At 44.9% G+C, this 16,589-nt stretch overlaps 1 protein-coding gene across 1 annotated transcript in view; it reads left to right on the top strand.

The window, feature by feature from the left end:
• LOC126523732 (uncharacterized) overlaps positions 1–16,589 on the top strand; it is a 124,447-nt gene that overhangs the window by 92,387 nt on the left and 15,471 nt on the right. Inside the window, exon 7 of the mRNA XM_055066848.2 lies at positions 9,626–9,730. Within this exon, the coding sequence (XP_054922823.2) occupies positions 9,626–9,730 (105 nt within the window). The remainder of the gene's footprint in view (positions 1–9,625; positions 9,731–16,589) is intronic.

Raw genomic sequence — 16,589 nt, 5'->3', positions numbered from 1 at the left:
CAAAGAAAGTAACATAAGGAGACTGCACAAGAACAATTTTTCAGTACACTTAAGCACTTGTGGCACACAGCAAGTGTCGTCTGCTTGTGTTACAACGTGCTCCGTCTTTGACGAGAGCTCCACCGTCAGTGCCGGTTTGTCTTTTCGCGAGCGCTATGATTCGACTTCGTTGCGTTGCGGACTGCAAACGTAGTGACTGGCAATATGTCAAGCTGCGACATCGTGTCCCTCAGTAAGGCAGCAGACCAGCTGACTCGCTGCAGCGCGCCTGACTGCTGCTATCCGATCGGAGCCAGGATTTGCGCGTTTGCGGCCGTTACTTTACACCGGAAGATTACTAACGCAATAGCGCTTCGCAAGTCCGGTATTAGGGTAAACGCAAGTACAAGGGGACAGGGCCTGGCCGTGTCGCCTTGCCTGTGGTTTCAGGAGATGAACAGAAGCGCAAATGTTAATGGTCTGCATGGTGCAGCCACCTGGTGACATAGAGCTCAACCACACACAGCAGCAGTAACAAAATGTAATCTTCTTTGATGCTGGTGTAAATTTTTCGCGGGAGTGTGATCGTTAACACGTTGTTTTTGTAAATGTTTAAAATGTTTTACACTTGGTTAGAGCAATATTAGCTCTTTCTTTGGCTGGTTAAGCTCTGCGCCACGGGTGGCTGGACCGTGAAGACCGATAAGGCAGCTGGCGTACGTCTATGCTAAAGTTCCTTCATCAACTTTAGTTTATCCCTCCATCGTTCCGTCGAAATACTCGGGTAGTGTGTGATTACAGGAATATCAGACACTTTCTGCCCTACGACAGAATGCTCGCAGCACGCTGCTTCGATAGCTCTCGCTTGGGGTCGACTGCTAAGCGGCTACCGGAGAGGTTTCTCGCGGGCGGGGGCGGGCTCCGAAGCAACCGGAAATGGACAACGTGACGTCACATCGTGACGCAGAACCAGTGAAGGCGGAGCTTAGCCCCGATCGCTCGGCGAACGAGTTAAGGAGGAAAAGCATGGCTAGGGAGGAGGGTAACTTGTAATCGCTTGTAGCTCCATTAATACGTAACGCTTCACTTAAATTGTGGTACGAATGTTCTACGTAAGCTGTACCCTACGCGTCTACAAAATTTGGCCGAACCGTTTCAGGGGCCCTTTAAGTATCCACGTTATCCAGCCTCTAACTGTGTAATATGCTCTGCAATTACGGGGAAAGCAAGGAACTTCAATGAACTGCTTTCTGCTTTCTGCTTTCCCATTGAAAGACTACAGACCCGTGATTACATTTTCTTGCAAGTGCTGTTGGCCGATTGGGCCGTTGCAGGGGTGGGGTATAAATCTGATACAAAAGCAATCATTACATAAACAGAGTAGCAATGTGTAGCCAAAAAATGCAATACGATGCTACAGTCTCCAACTTACATATTACATGTTACATCAGATACATTTCCAAATTATACATCACAATTCTACATTCTACAACTTGCATTGGATAAGTTAGATCACGAGGATTCACTTAGGTTGGTTTCAAAATGTTCTACAGTTTGAGAATTATATGTTGCATCCGGTAAAGTATTTCAGTCTTTTACAGTTCTAGGGAAAATATTGTATGCGTATGTGTTCACACGAGGTTGAGGGACTAGAAAGTTCCTTGCGGTGGTCACTTCGTAGGCTCTGGACTGTTGTGGAATTAGGTATCAACGTTAAATATATTTTCAGAAAGCGAAAACAAGAAATTTAATCTGGCTACGCGATGGCGTTCCAAGAGGGGGGTGGGGGTAAATCTAATTCTTGCAGCATCTCTTTTGCAGAATCAGTGCGGGAGTACTTTGAGAGAATAAGTCTAGCCGCCCCTCTTTGCGAGCGCTCAATTTTATGAACTAATCCTTTTTGGTAAGGGTCCCATATGATCCTTGCATATTGCAGTGTAAGCCTTACTATTGGTAAATATGCTGTTAACCTTACGGGGCCGGAGCGAGCTTTAATTTGGGACGTAAGAACCACAGCTTTTTTACAGTGGCAGGGCAAATATTTGTGTTATGATGAGTCCAGTTGAGGTCTTCAGCTATTGTTACTCCTAAGTATTTATATTTGTTAGCGGTAGCAAGTACAGTGGAACTTAGTTGATAATCAAAATTTAGGACGTGCTTAACCTTGTTTGTAAGACGTAAAACAAGTTTTTTTTCTGTCTTTACTTGCGTTTTCCAAGTCTCACACCATTTTTCAATAGACGCCAGTGCGTCGCTGAATATTTTCTTATCATTGTGGTTATATATTCCTCAATAAATTAAACAGTCGTCGGCGAACAGTCGTAGAGTAACGTTTTCATTAATATCAGAACAAATATCGTTAATATAAGCCAAAAATAATACCGGTCCAAGGACAGAACCTAGAGAGACGCCTTAAGTTACAAAAAAATGATCGGACTGGTAGCCGTTTATGTCCACGTACTGTTTCCTACGTGATAGATATGACCTGAATAATTCCACTATATTGTTATTTATTCTAAGCTTTTTTAATTTCATAATTATTTTGTTATTAGGAACCTTATCAAAATCATATGAGAAATCAAGGCAAATTGCATCAACCTGTTTATCGTTATCTATTGCTTTTGAAAAGCCGCGGATGATTTCAATGAACTGCGTGACAGTTGGTAGTTTTACCGGAAGCCATCTTGGTTCGAATATAGTGCTTTCACATTTTCGAGGTACTTATATATTGCTTTCGATGTTATATATTTGAGGAGTTTGCAGCAGACGCAGGTTAAAGAAATTGGTGGATAATTTTTAATATTCTTTGGGCTTTTCGTTTGGTGTATCGGTATAACCTTTCCAACAAGCCAGTCGAATGGAACTAGTTTTCGTTGCAATGATGCATTAACGATAATTTCCAAGTATTGAGCAACCAATTCTTCACCAAACTTCGCAAAAAAAGGCATTTGAAATTCCATCCAGATTCAAAGGTGTCTGTTCTTTATTGTTTAGTAGTAGCGATAGTATTGCTTTATAGCTAATTTGTACTTCTGGCATATCTGGCACGTGTGAAAATGATGATACTGTAGTTTAAGTACTACAGTTAGAAACATTTGAACAGACTGACTGGAAGAACTTATTATGGTAGAACGCAATTTTCGAACTGTCGGTTATGATTTCGTCATTAACAAAAATGCTATAGTAACTTTGAGTGGTTTGCCATAAGTGATGCCATAACTTTTGCCGAGAAGATGCCATGAAGTTCGTGTTTCCTCGTAATATTTCTTTTTTGCTTGCCTAAGCGTTATTCGCAGCTGCGCAGATAGGTTAGATATCGTTTCACGATATCTTACTTTCTTTTTTCTTCCTATTTCTCGCTTTCGACGAAAAATCTCTGGCATTATACAGCGATTACGCTTATTTCTTCTTTTTTTCCTTAGTGGTACGAATGAGTTTACACAGTGCGAGATAATGATTTTGAATGTTGCCTACAACGCGATCACGTCATCCTCTGAGCTCAGACTGTCCAGATGAAACGACAAATAATCAATGAAGCTTGTGTCGTCAGCTTTAGAAACATTGGTGACGTGCGCAATACATTCTTTAACATTTGTTGCGGGAACGTTGGTTTGGATTTGCACAAATATAAGTTGATGGTCTGATATGCCATCTTGATAATTTTCAAACCGTCTTTCAAGAAATCCAATATGGACTGCACTGTTCCCATTTTTCGAGCCCTTTTCTGTAACACCTGTGTTAAATAGTTAGCGAAAGCAATGTCGAGCGGCATGTCGCAGTCAGCTCGTTCCCGCAAATCCATGGTAGTTGAGTTCCAGTCAACCCCGGCAAGTTAAAATCCCCGCAAATATTAACCACTGGTTTCGTGCCTTCCGCTGTTCTAAGTAGTGTTGGATGGCCTCTATGCATTCGATCGATGCGCTAGGGGGTCCATAGATTACTCCTCATTTTATTAAAGTAGCTGCGAATTTGATTGCTTTGGCAACAAGCTCTCTCGTGACTAGGGATACCGTTCATGCCTACACATTCAATATTTTGCGTTATTGTCATTGCAATTCCTGCTCCTCTATTTTCTCTATCATTGTGTATTATTATCTTAACACTTGCAGGTAACAACTCACAATCTTGTATTTCTGCTCGCAGCCATGTTTCCCAGCAATAACTACATGAGGGTCATAAGTGGCTAGCACATGTTTTATGCAGAAACTCGTTTGAGCACATCGCCCATGCGTTGCCGCAGTGCCCACTGGATGCTGCCAGCAAGGGTGCTTGCTTTGTACGGTCTTCCTACGCCGTTGTTAAACCGTGGTTCCTGGCGTCGAGGTTGTCGATTATCCACGGGCGAGGTTTCGATTCGGCAGAATCAGCAGCAGTAGCCTGATGGGTCAGGCGCACGCTCCGTGCGCTCCCTTCGAAGGAAGCGCATATGAGAAGCCCCTATGAGAAGCGCCTGCAGAAAAATTGTGCTTAGCTCTGCTATCGCAAACATCAGAGACCAGTGAAGCTGTGGGAAGGCCAGTAATGTAGTGTCAAACTGCACACATAATCATAAGTTGTTCTGCTATAGCGAGCACAAGAAACCACCGGCGCTGGGGGAACTTAAGGCTTCAGAAAAATCCAAGGCTTCTTCCTCTGGGGGGCGGCGGGTTGCGGTTGCGACGGCGCGCCATTTGAGGCCCCATCCGCCACAGAAGCGATTGGCCCCACGCTGCACCGACGTGACGCGGCGGAAACTGCCGTGCTTTAGCTCTGACGCATGCTAGCTCCGACGCCGTGTACCTGGTAGCTTCTACAAATCCCCCGAAGCAAGCGCGCAGTTTTTTATCGGAGAGCAATGATGTCACACCACCTCTGTGCCCGTCGCGCCACTCCTTCTTTCCCGCAAGGCTCCACCCACCCTCGCGGCGTCGCTATGCTGCACAATGCTATTACCAGCGGAGCTGGTTAAGCTTATAGTTTCTCTGTGGAGCTTTGCTAGAAAACTCAGCCCAGCTGTGCGCCGTATTGCATTGCCTAGCAACCACGTGCGAGAGCACCGAGCCACGTAACCTCCTCGCACCCCATGCGCGTAGAGCGGAGTCGTGACGTCACAGGCGAGTAAAAGCTCGGAACAGCCGGCACGGCGACACACCTCTCGCCTCCTCTACTCAGTGTGTATGTGCTGCTGCCAATGGAAGACCGAAGAAAGTCCGAACGCCCGAAGAAACGGCTTACCAGGAAGAGCGCCATAATGCCAAGCGAGAAGCGATGCATCGCCGCCGAGCTGATCCAGAGCACCGTGCCGAAGCGACAGCTGAGAAGACGCGTTTCAGTCCATGAACGCGAGAGTCGGCGCCTGAACACTCGACGTCACCAAAAAAGCGATCCCGGTCGGCGACTGCTCGAAAACTTCTAGCGCCAAGCCCGCCAAGCCCCGACAACTTAGCAAAACCTAGAATACCTCGCAAAACCTAGAAACAGCTCAGCGAAACCTACCATAACCTCGCAAAAGCTAGAAACGACTTAGCCAAGCCTACCAACAACTTAGAAAAACCTATAATAACCGCCCAAGACCTACAAACAACTTAGGCAAGCCATGTAAAGTCTAGGTGATCACAAGCTGCGCTGTTGACTCCAGCCTTGCACCAGTGGCCCAAGCTGCGCATGTTTTTTTTTTATACTCTGCTTTCACTCTCTCTCGACTCTGTCTCCCTCAGGTCGCCGTTTTTTCTTTTTTCATGCACGCGATGCTATTTTTATACCCTGCGAACGTGAAGAGAAACCCAGCGTGGTTCTAACAGCTCCACTGGAAAAAGCGGAAACTTGTTTGAGCACATCGCCCGTGCGTTGCCCCCGTGCCCACTAGACAATCTTTTGAGCGGTCCTAGCAGAGAAACGGCTACTCGAACATTCTCGTCTGTTTAAAATTAATTTCTATGTCGTTACTCTTAATATTCCTAGTGCTGAGAATATAGGCACTGTATTCGGTGTAGGATATTGTCACTACAGTATGAGTTCAGGTCAGGAGCTCTTTTTTAGTTTGATCTCTTATCACGACCAGACATGCAGCATTTAAGGAATAATACATTGAGGAATGACGTGATCATTGCGGATAAACAAGCAGCAACAGAACAATCCTCGAGAAAACATGAATAACCGTGTCATGTTCTGAAGGTATGGCGTCTAGCTTTACAAAACTAATATGTGTCGGCACATATCCACTACCTACAACTTCTATAGAAGTTCAATTTGAGCTGAGAGATGCATCCGTTGTGAAGAAAAGGCCGTACAGCATGTCAAGAGAAAAAGTTCTCGGTTTGAGAAGAGCTTCAAGAAATGCTCCCCTATGGTATTATTAGGCTATCAACTTCACCATTTGCTTCACCAATAACGATCGTAACCAAGGAAGACGATTAATAACAAGCAAATGGAGCTCTTCCCTTTCCCAATACCCCGCATAGACAAAATAATAAGATAGTTTGGCGTCTGTGCATAATTCTGAAGAACAGACCTGTGTAAAGATTACTAGCAGGTGCCATTAAAAATAAAGAAGCGAAGAAGTTCACAGCATTTGTTGCACCGCCGGGCATATACGAATACAACAGGCTGCCACTACTCGTGCGGGAAAATTATGGAGCCTGGTTAAAAGATTGTAAATTTGGTTCTAAAAGACTGTAGAGGCAAGTTCCCCAAGTCTACGTTGATTATTTAATAGTGTAGTCGAGATAAGAGATTACCACGTGATCATCTTATCGGAAGTCGGCAGTCCTTGAAGCTCTCAGTCAAGCAAGACTGAAAATTAATATCGACAAATGTGGCTTCTTTTGCCAGAAGGTTGTTTTCCTTGGCAGGGTTCTTGCTGGAAGAACGAACAACACCAAAGAGGAAAGTGCGTAAAGCATCTTGGCTCTACCCTGACTTCGAAGGCGGCTAGAAATGCGCAGCGTTAGACACTGCTGTTTCACATCGCAACCATTGCGACACTGCAGGATTAGAATTCGCCGCTTTTGAAAGATCTGTAACTTGCAGCCGATAAGGAACTATGGAATATAGACAAGGTTACAGTCCAGGAAATTCATCTGACTACATAGTAACGACGCAGATACCATCACGCTATTAAATGACGCTTTGCCGAATGACATAGGCCAAAGATACCAGATGTACCGTATATACTCGTGTAAAGGTCGCACTTCTTTTTTTGAATCTTGGGTGGGTTGGGCCTTTACACGAATCAGGCCGATGACGACCCGGTAAAGATTCTTACTGTTTCCGCACCTGAAGCAGAGGGTGAGAGATGCGCAAATGACATAACGCTGCAATAAAACACTTCAGATGCCGGCCCATCGTTCCTGACGTCGCTAACCCAAGCAGGGTTCCCTTCTCTACAGGAGAAATACCACCGATCTGACAATAACCTCTTCCAACAAAGCCGAGGCGATGTGCCACACAAAGAAGTAATAGCGCGGTGGCGCCGGCTTGAGCGGCGTGTGAAGGCGAGAACGTTTTCGGAATAAAGAGCATGCCTTCGTCGTCGGGGATCGACAAGCCTTGAGAAACAATGGGTCAGCTCATCTTCAGGTCTTTCTTACATCCAGGCACTGCATTCCGCGTGGCACGCGCACTGCTGCCAGCCACTTTCTCGTTGGCGTCTATGCGTCGCCCAGTGTAGCAGACGATGCTATCACTTTGTGTAACCGCGCAAAGGACAACGGACGAAGAAGGAAACACACAGGACAGGTTCTTCGTCAGTTGTCATTTGTGCGGTTACACATTGAATTCCAATATCGACCACCAACTGGCCCGCTTCTCCCTGGTAAAGATGCTATCACAATACTTGAAACATGCGTTTCATCACTGCCGGTGCGAAATGTGCTCGGAGTATTTCTACAGAGCACAAACGCTGCGCTGCTAGCGAGACTACCTGGCCGTTTGTTAATATCGAACGACAGGCACAAACCGCCCCGTCGGCACCAGGAAATGTCTCTATTACTTTTCCAAGCTTCCATTAGGCTTATCGTACATATCCATCTTTTATACTAACCACGTCATTCGTCCTTATTTGTTTGTGTTGGAGTCATGGTGCGTGTTTAATGGCCGTTTCTGAACAAAATCAAATAATCTTTATGCCACTGCTTCCAGATGCTGTCTTGATGTTCTTGCCGTTGAATTCACGTTTCAAGCACCTCAATATGAGTAGTTTCAACCTCGAGTGCTTTAAAACTGGGAAAGTGAGCCTCCGACCATGGAAGAAATGAGCGGGAGTTAACATTTATGGTTCCATCAGGTGTTAACTTTCATCCGGTGTTAAGATATGTTAACGGGTGACTACTTATGGTGGCCTCGACTTCCGTTATAACAGCGACTACCTGCTCATAGCCTGCTCGCTATATAAAACATGCATTGTATGTGTAATCATCTGCCCACCTTCTATGGTCTCGATATGAGACTGACAGTATTGTAAATAATTAAATAAATGAATATATAAATAAGTAAATATTTGATAATCGATGTGCCAGGACCCTATTTGAGACTGTCCTTGACACATGGAACCATGCAATCTCAGAACTCACCACACCAAGCAGCGCGTTCTGGTTAAAATTTCCACGAGAGACCATGCAAGCAAAAATAGTCTCGAACTGCACTACCTCCTAAGAGCTCATAAGCCGCACGAAGCTCTCGCAAAGCATGATTAAAACATAAAACATTGTCAAAGTAAACAATAGAAAGGTAGCTGCGGCGAGATACCAGAATATTTCAAACCATGCTTTCAATACGGACTCGACGGAAAAGCAGCTAGCGTCATTTAGCGGCAACGGAACTTCGCTTTCCGGCGGAAGCTTTTGAAATTTTCTGCAATATTTTTGCGTTCAAAAGTGCGGGTGCGGTTCTTACACAAGTACATACGGAAATGCTCGAGACATGATCGTGGTGAAAAAAGTGCGTTGAATCAAGGTCCCCATTATCCGGCCCGTATCTTGTTACCAAAGCTACCAGGCAACAAAAGATCCTGAAAACTTTTTTTTGATTACAAAGGACTGAGAGGCAAGTAGCAGTTTTCATTCAAAGCGTTATTCCGTACCATCCACGGAGGAATTACAACAGAAGTCGGGGAGGATAAAAAATTCCTTGTCATCAGGTGCAGAAGCAGATGGAGATGAATACGGATAACAAGGCTGTCAAAGAAACGAACATGAGGACAGAAGAAAGAAATCAAATATGGCGATTAAGTTATCCTAATTATTCTCGAAGTCTTCATGTTTAATAGACTTTACGCAAGTATCAAGCCTACGTGCGCCTTCTCAAACATTTTATTTCTGGGGTTATATATTCCAAAAGCCGTATCTGCCGCTACGCGCTGTCAGAGATTCTTGGAACCTTCTCAGCTTCGCTTAAACAAAAATCGCACGTAATTTTCAGGTGCGCAGTAAATGAACTTGTGGTTATTGATACCAAGTTATATGTAAAAATATTGAGTATTCGAATGTTAAGCTTTAGTGTGTATAGTTGAGTTCTTTCAAGTGATATAAAAATTACTTTCTGGTGTTTCATTCTTAAGCAACCGATATCTGTACTAATGCGAACAAATACAAATCGATAACGCTTATGCCGGAACGCTGCTTACGTTTTTATATTGCAATCTGACGAGCCTCAATGTTGCACACTGCAGGTCTGAAGGTCGGGACTCGTCCATGGGCATCTCATCAAGCCCGGGCGCTGCAAAGAACAAGTCGCGCTACTTCATCCGACAGGCATCCAGTGGCGAACTGGACAGGTAAAAGAAGCACGTACTTAATCTCTTGCTAATTCGCTTACAGACCATACTTCCTTCTGCATGCTTTTTGTTCAATCACTGCAACAGCAGGAGGACGTAACTGAGACACATACAGCGAAAACACAATGAGGTGTTGGATTGCGAACAATTGTATACTCTACAGGAATAGAGCTTAAATGTCGCGTGAACCGCGAAAACAAGAAAAGTACAACCGAAATACACGCACCAAAATGACTTTTATCACACGTGATTGGTTCCATCCGAGCATGATGACAATTCCCGCGAGACAGCAAGAGTAGGCAGCTTTTGCAACTTCGAACTTGTTCAGTCACTGGCTACTTATCTGATGTTATAATATGGAACTTAGTGGTTACTGATTTACGACCACTACCACGGCAGTGCGGACTTGTCGGCCTACTGTGGGTGATGTGGACATAGATTTTGTACACAGAACAGTGTGCGCGCTTCGTAAACTATATTTACTGCTTAGCTTTGCACTCACTTCTTTTATAAAATGTGAACATGAGTCGCCTACAAAATCAAACCAATTTCCTTCCTGTGACAATAACAGCGTCTACTTAAGCGCATTGTCCCTCCTCCTTGGATCTCTCTAAGCAAATTACCTCAGTTCCCCCAAATGCATCTCAAATTCTTGTTTTAAAATTGGACTCGGCACCACTCTACTTCTTTCCATTTCGTAGCATCTGGTGGTTTGGCACCCGCCGCAGTTGCTTAGTGGCAATGTTGTTGGGCTGCTAAGCACGAGGTCGCGGGATTGAATCCCGGCCACGGCGGCCACATTTCAAAGTGGGCGAAATTCGAAAACACCCGTGTACTTAGATTTAGGTGCCACTCTATCGGCGGCATGGTGATAGTAGTCCTCGCCGCTTTCCGGCTATACTTGGCTGAAGGCAACATTCAAGGGAATGCGATGATAAAGCCATTGCAGACTCCTCCAGGAAATTTTACGGGCAGGTTGGCAGGTGCGTGGGCTAAATCCTGCTCTTTCTTAATCTTTTTTTATTCTCACATCTATATGCATTTTCTTTTTTATCTCGCGCACGAAGAGGACTTATCATAGTACAAGCATAACATGCTTCATAGCATAGATGCCTTTCAAGCCGCTAAGGACACCGCATTTTCCGGACTATTATCCATACCTGATGCACCTGGTTCGCATGAGCCAACTAGGGCTTAGATTAAATTATGGGGTTTTACGAGCCAAAACGACGATCTGATTACGAGGCACGCTGTAGTGGGGGAACTCCGCAATTTTGGACCGTCTGGGCTTCTTTAACATTCACCTAAACCTAAGTACACGGCTGTTTTCGCATTTCGCCCCCATCGAAATGTCGCTGCCGTGGCCAGGTTTCGATCCCGCGAGCACTTGCTTAGAAGCCCAAGTGCTTGGGCTTAAAATAACCAGTGTTTCTTACGTAGTCCGCGCCTTCTGTACAGCCCGCAGAGACGAACTTCGACAGAAATTAAGGGTTAAGCTTTTCTGCAACCAGTAAACAGCAGGTGGGCGAAATGTTTTTTTCACCTAGTGAAAGCCTGGGTTTAGTATTGACTACATATGGGAGTCAATACCAACAGCCGTCAAGACAACTCTCGTCGGGGCCGCTAGAACAAAACAAGCCAAGCATGCCATATTCGGCGAACGGCCTCAACGATGTCTTCTTCGCCTTCAGAATCAATTCTTACCCATGGTCGACTACACTGAGCTTGAACAACGCCGGGAAGGTGCAGAATTTGCTCGCATAATGTCATGGTGTTAGTATATTAAGGTGTATAGTTCATACACCCTAAAATAATTCAGAGTAGCCAGAACTAGCTGGAAATATTGTTTGTGTGCAGCGACGACCATTGCAGAGTTAATTTTGCTATGTGATTTGGCACGGGAAACGTTTGCAGACGCCGTCTCTCCTCATTATCTTCAAGCGCCTCCGATCTTAGAAAGAAGATCATATACAGTTCTCACCCCATGAAGTTTGAACCTTCAATTATGTGTAGTCCGCAGACTGTAATGCGGGAAATATGAAACTACAACCGTTATTTATTGCAGCACCGTTAGCCTAGCGAAACTCATCGTGAAATTCGTCTATAGATGGCTAGCAGTGGCGTAGCCAGAAATTTCGTTAGGGGGGGGGGGGCTCACGTTGCAGGTGGACCTCCTCCTTAAGAGGAAACATTAGGTCGGATGCTCCTATGTAAATACATGTAGAAGGAGAATTCGTTTTCCTCGGCAACCACTGCACCAAATTTGACTAGGTTTGTTGCATTTAAAAGAAAAACTTAAATTCTAGTGACGTTTGTTTCGAATTTTCAATTTAGGTCGTCAATATTTTATTGAAAAGTGGCAAAAATCGAAAATTTTCAGAAAACGAAGCAATTAAGTTTACAACTCTGTAAATCAGCAATGAAAATTGATATCACAATTCTGTGAATTGCACATAATAGTACATCTACAGCGGACAAAATTGATATCTTACACATGAGACCCAAAAAATTAAGTATTATGGAAATACGGCTTTTGCAGAACCCTTGTACATAACATAACCAATTCACGTAAGATAAAAATTGACATATCGAATTTGTTCGCTTTGAATGGTGTAATGGATGCCGTTTACAGAACCGCGATATCTGTTCTTGATGCAGAGCTATTAATATTTAAACTTCGTGCCTCTATTTTTTTTCGAACTTTCAAATTTTTCAAAATATTTTAAACAAAGTTAAGGCCCTAAATCGAAATTCCACTTCTAACAGACACTAGAATTTAACATACTCTCTGAAATGCAACAAATTTCATTAAAAGCGATTCAGGAGTTATCTCAGAAAACCGTTTCTGCGTTTTACATGTATCTGAATAGGCCGCGTCGGAGTTGGGCCCGAGCTAAAGCTTCATCTTAAACAATTTGCCTAGGGATCAAATACACGAATAATAACTGCATTGCCATTGCCAAAGATGCTGCAAACGAATTGTTGAACGCTACGCACTGTTAATACTAGTAAAATGTGTATTTTTTCATAAAAGAATATACTCGTATGTGCCAAAAATTGTGCCCAACATATCTGATGTCAATGCTTCCATGTATTTTGTCTATTTAATAAGTAAAGAAAATATCACACGAACTTTAGAACTACATCAGTTCAAAGCCAGCAAAGCAGTGCATGCCGCTGATATAAAAAAATGTAAAGGCCATGAAATGAACAAGTTGAGGACAAATGTGTTAATGACACTTTGTCATTCAAGATCCTTGTTTACATTCTTGTACATATGCAACGGCCAGTGAAAAATCTCAATGACGCTGCCATTTGTTCCAATGTATTACGCAGCAGCACTGTCACCAGTCGTGTATCGTGAGTAATTGCACCGAAATTATAGTCGCAACAGAGACTACGTATAAAAAGCAGGAGTTCTGCAGAATATACGAGGGCGAGTCTAATGAAAGTGACCCAATGCGAATATAATACAAACGGGGTACTTTAATTAAAAGTAGCCCCCATGAGCATTTAGAAATTTGTCCCATTGACTAGAGTCGCGCAATTCCCGTCTCATAAAGCTCCTTGGGTTGCTGCTTCAAAACGTGTGCAACTGACTTTCACGTCATCGTCCGAGACGAATCTGTTTCCCTTGAGCTGTTTTTTCGGTTGCCCCAAAATGTGGAAGTCGCAAGGCGACAGGTCTGAGCTGTATGGCGGATGTTGCAGCGTTTCCCGCTTGAACTTTGCCTGTTTTGTATTAACCACATCAGGCACGTGGGAACGGGCATTGTCGTGGAACAAGATGACCCCATTCGTCAATTTTCCACGTAGTTTGTTCTTGATTGCGACACGCAGCCGATCCGGCGTTTCACAATATCGGAAACAATTGACAGTCTCTCAAGATTTAGCAAATTCTATCACTAATGGTCCCTGACGATCGAAAAATAAAAGTCAACAACACCTTTCTGGCCGAAATGACAACGGCCTTTGCTTTCTTTGGGGAAGGTGAACTTGAATGTTTCCATTGTAAGCTTTGCCGTCGTGTGTAAGGCTCTTAGTAGCGGCATGATGGTTCGTCTCCGATCAGAATTTGCAGACAAGAAATCGTCACCTTTATTCGTATGCCGGATCAGATGAGTAAAGGCAGCGCTGATCTCCGTATTCTGGCGGTGGTTCAAAATCTTGCGCATCCATTGCACACACAAGAGCCGATAACCGAGATGTTCATGAATTATGCCGTGGACGAAACCATGACTGATGTTCACACGCTCTGCCAGTTCATCGATGCTTATCCTCCGTTCTTGTCTCATCAGCTCATCAACCTTTGCAATTTTGTTAGGGGTGATTGCACAATGGCTTTGGCCCGGTCTGGGATCGTCTTTGCAAGTTTCACGTCCTTCTTTGAACCGTTTGTTCCAACGCTTCTCAGTGGCCAATGAAATGCAATGTTCCATGTACACGGCAGCCATACGGCGACTAATTTCTTTTTGGGAAACACCTTCAGCTGTCAAAAACCTGACGGCACCACGCTGCTCAACTTCTGGAGAGTCCATTACGGCACGCAACCATGTTCAACCCAGTGTATGAGAGTATGAAAGAACATTTATCCTCACACCTGCGTGTCACTTTTGTAAATGAGAGATGCCTGTGTGCTACGCGCAGGCCTTGCAGATAATGAAAAGAACCATAATTGCGCGGGGTGGCTAGGCTCACTTTGGAATGCAATGGAATATACAAATGCGAAGATACAGCTTGATAAAGGGCCAAAAAGTGCCACTGGAAACGAAGTTCACTGCACGTATACACAAAACCTCGCAACAAGATATTTAAACATACGTATAAGTAAGTCTCCAATAAATCTACGTATCTAAGAAAAAGTCACGGTATATTATGCGTCAAGCAAGACAAATAAACATGTTGCGCAATCACAGATTCACAGAATCCTAGATCCTGCCCCCATTCCATCCACTCCCACCGATGTATCGTGCGCGACGAAAGGCGGCGCGCTTGCTCCTCACTTTTCTCCCTTGCGCACACAAGACTGAGCCACTGTCGTCGGCTCACCAATTCCCCCCACCCCCCATACGCTTCCACTCGCACATACATCATGCGGCACGGGGTCACGATGTTATCGCACTTGAACTTTATGCGGAACATGAGGGCGACGGCGACGGCAGGAATGCGCCTAGAGTGTCCATATAATTGCTATCGCAATAATATAATCAGAGTATCCGGCAGATGAAGCGTCCCATGGCCCATTACGTTCCGCAAAAGAAGTAACAAAATAGAACTTTCACCATGCGACAATTCGCTGCACCGCAACAACGCCTCTTTTTTTCTTTTGTGGGGCGGGGGCACCGTAATGAAAAAAAAAAACGCAAAGTATGTTGGTCACAATAGAATGCCTACTTTGGGCAACTGATATGGCGATTAAAGGAATATCGAAGAAAACACGAGACGCTTGGTCCACCAAGAACCATGCGCATACTGCTCGGTATCCTACACCGGCGAGACAAGACTTTCTGGAAAGGTTGCGCTCAAGCCAACGCGCTGCAATCCGTCGAGTCCCCACAGTGATGGCGGCTAGCGACCATTCTTTCTTTTTCTCGTTTGCTAGCTAGAAAGCGTCCAAAGCTCTGCCAGGCGAAAATGCACTCGGCCAGAGAAAACCGAACGCGCACCGAAGTGTGCCGCGCGGTGGTCGGGGCAACACGAGAAAAACGCATGCGCTCTGGCTGGCTCTGGCAGCGCACGGGTAGGGGAGCGAGAACAAAAAAATTGAAGAGGCTGAATGTGTCCTCGCGATTAAAAGTCAAAGTAGAAAAAATAAATAAGAACGTAGTTGCCTTGGCTGGCTTTAATGTCTTCATTGGATGCTTTGGCGCAGATGAAAAAAAATATGACATTTTTTTATGTGGCATGACGGCACGAATGAACCACCACAACGCTTCGTCTCATCGGGCCTCGCTGCGGGCTTTGTCAACTTGTCTGATAGCGTGTTCATTTGGCTTGTCTCGTTGTATGGCCCGATGTGCGGCTTTGGAAAAGTCAATGCACCTTTGGCGTCAAATATTTATGGGAGCATTAAACTTACAAAGTTCCGCAATTGAAAATCTAAAGCACACGTTCGGAAATGTCAATGCACCTTGCACATCAAAAGTTTATGAGAACTTTATACCCATAAAGTTTCGGAATTGATATCCACGCGATCCGTAAATTCCATGATAGAGTGTAGATTCCGCGGCCTCCGCGAAATCTCGCGATGAGCCCGTTCGCCATGAAAACATCCTTGAAACTTTGTGCTCGGATGGTGCTGCTTGCGTTATTTGACTTCCGGTGCATGGGCGTTGCCGCGAAATTCAGCCCGAGTTTGCAATTTTCGCGGTGAAATGGCTTTTCGAGCGTGAAAAAGACGCTCTAGACAAAATCCAGAATGATTTCCGGCGCTGGGGGTTGCTTTTGTCGGTGGTGCATGGACAGCACGAAAAAATTTCGGGGGGGGGGGCTGAAGCCCCCCCCGAAAGACGCTAAAAGACGCTAAAGACGCTGATAAAGACACTAAAGACCGAATCAGCTGGGATTTAACGTGTAGCGGCGCGGCGATGGAGCTGCGCACCACCCCCGCAGCCATAAACAACTCCGCGGGGCGTCCCGCGGGCCTCCCGTAAGCGAACCTTCGCGAGTGTTGGACACCAGGCACACGGACACATGATCCGACTCACTGTGCCGAAGGTCGTGCGCGAGCTCCCTTTTCTTATTACTTTGTTTACTGCTTTCCTTTCGCACTAGGTCCGCGCACCGCACTTCTCTATGCTCCTTTTCCTTCTTTTCTCCTCTCTCTCTATAAAGCCCTCGCCACTTCCGCGCGCTGCGC

This window comes from Dermacentor andersoni, chromosome 6 (assembly GCF_023375885.2).
Source record: "Dermacentor andersoni chromosome 6, qqDerAnde1_hic_scaffold, whole genome shotgun sequence".
NCBI lineage: Eukaryota > Metazoa > Arthropoda > Arachnida > Ixodida > Ixodidae > Dermacentor > Dermacentor andersoni.
This window is presented reverse-complemented; position numbering and strand designations above follow the sequence as displayed.